Raw genomic sequence first — 6,653 nt, forward strand, 5'->3', positions numbered from 1 at the left:
ACAAGATGCCTCCTACGGCAATTCCAGAAGCGTCAGTGGTTAGAATAAAGGATTTTGAAAAATCGGGATACCGTCAATCAGCAAAGAAATGTTTTTTTAACGTTTTTTAAACGTTTTTTTTCCATTGCAAAAAACGTTTAATAAACGTTTTTAAAAACGTTTAATCAATGGGATAGATCCTTTTTTATTCATTTAAAAAAACGTTTTTTTAACGTTTAATAAACGTTTTTTCAACGTTTAAAACTCGTTTTTTTAATGTTTAAAAAACGCATTTTCAACGTTAATACAATGTTATTTTAACGTTTAAAAAACATTTTATTAACATTAGAAAAAAACGTTTAAAAAACATTTTTTAACATTAGGAGAAACGTTTTTTTAATGTTAAAAAAAGGTTTTTTTAACATTAAAAAAAGATGTTTGTAATCTAAAAAAATTTCAAAATTTTTACACCCCCCCCCCCCCCCCGTACTCCCGAAACCGCTCGAGTGTAAAATCTGAAAAAAATATAAATCAGAGATACTTAACCAATTTTTGTATTGTATTTGCTAAATACTCATTTTTTTTTCATGTATAAACAAACATACATTTTTGTAATTTTTATTTATAAATACAAAACATGTAATTATAAAAGTATGTTAATTATATGTAATTATATGTAAAAGTTAGAATAAGTAGCTTAGTTAGAAATTCCCAGTGTCGCTATTTTCAGGGATCTATCTCTTCATTACCGCTTTTGGAAGCATCACTACTTTTACTTGCATCGCAATCATCGTCGCTTTTCGTATATTTTTCTTCATCGTCGCTGCTATTGTTACATCTGTCTGCATCACAATCATTGTCGCTTTCTATATCTTCTTTCTTATCGCCGCCGTTATTATTACATCTGTAATGATAAAAAATAAACGTGTAGGTATAAAATATTATGAATACGAATGCCTCATTAATCACACACGAAACAAAACTCACTTCTTTTTTTGTATCCGTGAGGGGGCTTGAGATAACCATGTCCCGGCTTTCCTGCCAAATATAATCTCATTAATTTTCGGGAATTTTTCGGCCACTATTTCTGTAAATAAATATCACATGAAGATATCGTGAATAAGATTAAATACATGTCTCACTTTAAAACAATATAAGTTTACCTATCATTACTTTGTTGATACGATGTCCGTTTAATTTTTGTTTTTCCCCTCTTTGGCCCTTCCAATTAAAAAGAGATGCTAATTTATCATCGAATATGATTCGCATGACCGAATTAATCATTCTTTGAAGGGTATCACCCACAACTTCTGCACGGAGTGATTCAATCTGAACATTTTAAAAAGCTGAGTTATTAATGTAACACGAAATATAAAATAGATGAAGTACTTATATTCTTACCAATCGAGAACGGTAAGTGTCGTCGTTCTTTAATTTTTTCTCAACGGCTTTAAATTCGTCCATAGTTAAGAGTGGAAATGCATCCATCAAATTTGAATGCTTTTTCGGTTGCTCGGTTGCAAAAGGTTGCTCTTTTGGTGCATTTTTATTATTGAGCAGCTCTGACTCTATAAAACTGTTAATAGTTTTATCTGTTACTTTCAGCATTACCTTGCATAAATGCAATTGATCTAGAAAAAAAAACGAAAAAAGCTTTTGTTATCTCAATTTTGTTGTACATAAATAAATATAAATTCGATTGTAGAAAATCAATAACATTAAGAATAGTGGAAAGTGAACAAATGGAAAGTTGTTAAAGTTTTTAAAAAGATTTATAATTTTTCTGCAATGTAGGTCTTATAAGGAGATTGAGTAATTTTTTTGATTAAAACTGGAAATGGGTATAATATTTGTTTATGGTTAATACTGATAATACATAAAAAAATATTTTAAAGAAATGTAATTTTTTTCTTCAAAATGCGCGTGGGTGTGTGCATAAGCTCCGAGAAAGTTTTAGTTCTTTTGTTGGTAGTCATATACAAAATATCTGACACACTAATGTGATACGCTAATATATTATTGATGTATGGTCCTCATTTTCTTTGTAAGAACATACTCTACCAACCATCGAAACACTTTATAAAATGAAATCAACATTCCAAAATTCCAATTCATTATTCCAATTCATAATTCGTTCAATGGTTGATAGAGCACCTCTCTGTAAAGAAAATGAGCTATTATACAACAAAATTGTTCTATCGTTTAGACCTGAAGTATGAAAAAATTGTCGAATGTCTAGGGTGGACTATTTAAAGCCTGACGAATTTTTATCTCGGAAACAAAGCATTTTAGAGAAAAATGTTTCACACAAAAGTTGTATGGTCTGAAGGGGGACAAATAATGGCAAAATCATTTTTCGGAAAAAATCGATTTTTCAAGGTCATATAAAGGTCATCACCATTTTTTAAAATGAAAGTTATGATTTTTTTATATAATATGATTCCCCTGATTATTCTGCATATAAAAGTATTAAGATCGACTTTTTCCGGAAAATGATATTACCATTATTTGTCCCCCCTTCAAACCATACAACTTTTGGCTGAAACATTTTTTTTTCTCTAAAATGCTTTGTTTCCGAGATAAAAATTTGTCACATTTTAAATGGTCCACCCTGTATATATTGTAATATAGACATATATTTGATAAAAGATCAACATACTGCCGAGAAAGCAGACTGCATCCGCAAGAGATTGCAATGTGACTTCGCCGTCACTAGTATATGCGCATTTGTGCGAATCCTTTGGGCGCATCTTACATCCCTTTTTATTATGAATATAACCGATGTTTTGTTTATCAATGCTAGCGGGGGAAATTGTAGTTACAGGCTCTCGGCGATTTTCCACAAAGGGAAGTTGCTGCGTTATTTCTTTACCAGGCAAACTGGTATTCTTCGCCGGTACAGGGAAGGATGCCAATTTTGGAATCGGTGGTACTACAGGCTGTGCTTTTTTTTTCATAACTGCATCATCTTCAGTATCGTCCATAAAGTTATCAAACCGTTTGTTTGGCTTTTTCTTTCTTCTACCCTTTCCTCTTTCTTCTGCGTCTGAATGCAGCGTCGAATTTGGATTTTTTGAAAGTTTTACAAGCATTTTCATGCCTTTATTGTAGTTATCTGCAATCGCACGAATTTAAAATAACGACATCAATATGTATAAATATATCCTCCTTTATTATTGGCAATATATATAAATGTATTCTCCTTTATTGGCAGTTTAGGTCAAATAAATAATGTAAAGTATAATTTGATATTTAATTGAATACGTTTAATACATCGTTACGTTACGAAGGTTAATATAAATAGCCGAGACGTTTGAAATTAAATTTTAAATTATACTTTGAATTATTCGTTTGACCGAAACCGCCAATAGAGAAAATATTTATGTATTAAATACGGTCAAAAAAGAAAAGAGAAGATGGCATCAAAATATGGACATTTGAAAAAAGATAAATTACATAAGAGTAAGGATCTTGCAAAAAATTACCAATGCCGTCTTCAATAATTGTCATCGGAAAACAGTCCCATTTCGGATCTGCTTCTCCACACATCTTTGCTAATTTTTCAATGCTGGATTTATGATAATTCATGGGGTACCAAGAAAATCTTTTTCCACTTGTAATCCATCCTGATGGGACAAGGTCGATAAATCCCTCGAGATCTTGTTCTTCTAGTGTATCGAATTCAACAATAGCCCATACTTTTTTTATTTTATCGCAAAGCTTTTTGCAAGATGGCGATGTTTCTTTATGACTAGCAACTGATGAGCTGCCTTTTCCTGATTCTTCCGATTCCTTCATTGTCATTTGAAATTTCTATTGAAATATAAGTAATACGTCAATATTTTTGAAATATTACAATTCAGTAAGTACATACAAGCTAAATATAATTTTCAAATGTATTTTATAATACTATCGTGACATATCCCAGATAGCCAAATGTGACAAAGCAATCTAAATGTAAGGCAAAAAATACATTTCATTTAATGCCGCATTATAATTTTCGTTAAGAAAATGCCAACATGCAACAAGTGTCATGCCATATATGCAGAATATATGTAACTTTACCTAACATGTTACTTAAATACACATCTTAAAACATTATATCGAGCGCAGACGAAAAACAGGAAATAACAAGAAAAACAAGAAAAAGAAAGATGAGAAAGAGGACAATGAAAAAAAATATTGCGATGCAGAACACGATATTGTGAAATTAAAGCGTGTCACAATGTAAAATTGATGATACAATGTAGGCAGTTTTGTACGGTAACTGAACATATTTAATAATAATCTGTGACAATGGCCATGCCTTTAAATTAGACAATTGCTCAACTTTGAATATACCTACTCGGGAACTTTCAATAGGTACATTATAAAAGTCACGTTTGCTAACAAATTCCCTACCAATTACAACTGGAACCTGCAAATGATCAGAAAAAGCTACATTTGCAACTTGAATAATTGCACCGTCAGCAGTACCACAGCAATTATCGGGAGCATTATTTGTTATTTTGAAAAGAGGAAGAGCAGCACCACGATACTGGCGCCTGCAACCTGGTAGTACTGGACCGGCATTATGCGGATAAAAAAGTTTAGGAAATATATGATCTTGTGGTTTTACTGTTGGATTTTCGGACTCGAATGACATGATTTCTCCAAGCCTTCGGCCAATTTGCTCAAGCGGCCTGTTGCGTGCTCTAACTTTTCGTTTTATGCTTTGCATGTAATTTTCGAAAGGAAATGCAGATATGGTATCCAGACTGAAATTAACTAATTTGTCGATAAAATAGTCAGCATCGTCGGCTATATGTATGTTATTGTGAAAATTATGCGTAATAAAATTTTTATCATATAATATTTCGGTCGATTGAACAAAATGTTTTAAAATGTCTTTAGCAAATTGCCGAAGCTCCTGTTCTTTGCATAGATTCGGATTTAATAAAATTCTCATCGCACAATGAAATTCTAAAAAGTGAACATATTTTTGTTCGCTTAGAATATTTTTTAGTACAACTGGACCTACATATAGCATGAATAATCTGAATTCTGTCGCTTTCCACCGTAAAATAATAAACACCTCTCTACACTTTCTTGCGAATTCTGCAGGAATGTTGCGTTGAAGCTCAACAAGATGGTTCGAAAGCATTTCGATCTGAGTAGCAGAAAGTCTATGAGGAATTGGTCCTTTGTACCACATATTTAATATCATAGTACGCATTACACCAAGACATTCTAGATGTAAATAATCAAGAATGAAGTGATGCAAAAAATCTAAACCAATAATATTGATCAGTGGAGTGGCTCGACGGCGAAAATCACCATCTCTCCATTCTACAAAATCCTCACAAGTGCGAGCAGGACTTTCCAAATCAACGAAGATTCGTCGATTGTCAGAGGTGACACCGCGAACAGTGCACCTAGTACAGGAACTGAAACCTGTGTGCGATACCGTTCCCATTATATAACTCTTCGCGGGAGCGTCACAAACAAAATAAGTACCGTCTAATAATACAGTGTGATTCTCGAAATGGAGGCCATGCTCGATAAGATTATTAATTTCTTCAATAAAATCTTGCAAATACTTATTCAAATCGTCAGGTTTCTGTTCGCCATAATATATGCCTATAGGAAAAACTTTCTTACGAAGTTCAGGTATGGATACTACACTGCATAAAATGGGATATACTTGAGCAGATGAACTTTTAAATAGAGGTAATCCGTCAATATTCACCAATAACTTAAAAGTAGGTACATTTTTTAAATACTTAGGAGCAATTTTTAATAATTGTTTTTTCAATCCGATATGTATATAATATCCTGGTTCGACGATTTTCTTTATCAATTTTACTTCCGTCTGAAGTAACGTACGCGCACTTGTGGGGAATCTGGGTTCTGATTCATCATCGGCAAAACACTCGTGGTTCTCTTTCAGACCTGCTAACAAGTCAGAAATTGCTGCATGAGTTATATTGTGCTTTAAAGCCCAACCACGAAGAAATTTAAGAGTCATCAATTTCGAGGAAACTGATTGTTTACTAGATTGAGAAGAGCTCGAAGAATTAGGTGGCGATTGCGGATCTTGGGGAGGGTCATTAGGGTTGATATTTTCGTGTAAAATATCACCTTCATCATTACCCCGATATTCAAAATGAGAAAGATTAGATTGTTCAGAAAGGTCACATTGGTCAGAAAGTTCAGAATGTTCAGAAAGTTCAGAATGTTCAGATTCGTTGCATAGAAAACCCTCTGAATGTTGATAGTTAGAGAAATCAGGCTCGATAATATGTCTGTCGATGGCATTGTCATTTGAGGAATCGGTTGAATTGCATTCTTCATCTTCAATTCTCTTTCTTTTGGCCTTATTGGACAACGCATAAAATGGGATATCTTTCGGCATGATCTCCTCAGTACAAACTGAAATAAGTGTATAAATGTATACGAGCAATAATAGAGGAACAAATACCTACCATAATTATTATTAAAAGAATATAAATTTATAGTCGGGTATAATGCTTAGAGAGCCCCAACGGTCTAAAACCGACTATAATAAGAATTTTTTTTTAATAATTATTGAAAAGTAAATAATATTTAAATTAGAATTCTGATAATTTAAAAACCTTGGAAAGTAAATTTGCCTTTAAAAATAATTAAATAAAGAACCGCTAAATAAGTGACAT

The 6,653-nt window shown here is 32.5% G+C and overlaps 1 protein-coding gene across 3 annotated transcripts; it reads right to left on the reverse strand.

Moving 5' to 3' along the window:
* Positions 1-601: 601 nt before the first annotated feature.
* On the reverse strand, positions 602-6,572 carry LOC112462351. Of its 3 annotated transcripts, none has more exons than XM_025028078.1 (7): positions 4,325-6,572; positions 3,465-3,792; positions 2,852-3,094; positions 1,381-1,610; positions 1,143-1,308; positions 967-1,066; positions 602-883 (listed from the first exon to the last, which is right to left on the reverse strand). In XM_025028078.1, the coding sequence occupies exons 1-7, from the start codon at positions 6,371-6,373 to the stop codon at positions 706-708; spliced, it is 3,294 nt and encodes a 1,097-aa protein (XP_024883846.1). In that variant the 5' UTR covers positions 6,374-6,572; the 3' UTR covers positions 602-705. The 3 variants fall into 3 exon arrangements, with proteins under 3 accessions (XP_024883846.1, XP_024883844.1, XP_024883845.1); XM_025028076.1 differs by having other exon boundaries at positions 2,639-3,094; XM_025028077.1 differs by having other exon boundaries at positions 744-883; positions 967-1,017; positions 2,639-3,094.
* Positions 6,573-6,653: the final 81 nt, after the last annotated feature.

Source organism: Temnothorax curvispinosus, unplaced genomic scaffold (assembly GCF_003070985.1).
Source record: "Temnothorax curvispinosus isolate PA1 unplaced genomic scaffold, ASM307098v1 QBEX01012283.1, whole genome shotgun sequence".
NCBI classification, from domain to species: Eukaryota; Metazoa; Arthropoda; class Insecta; order Hymenoptera; family Formicidae; genus Temnothorax; species Temnothorax curvispinosus.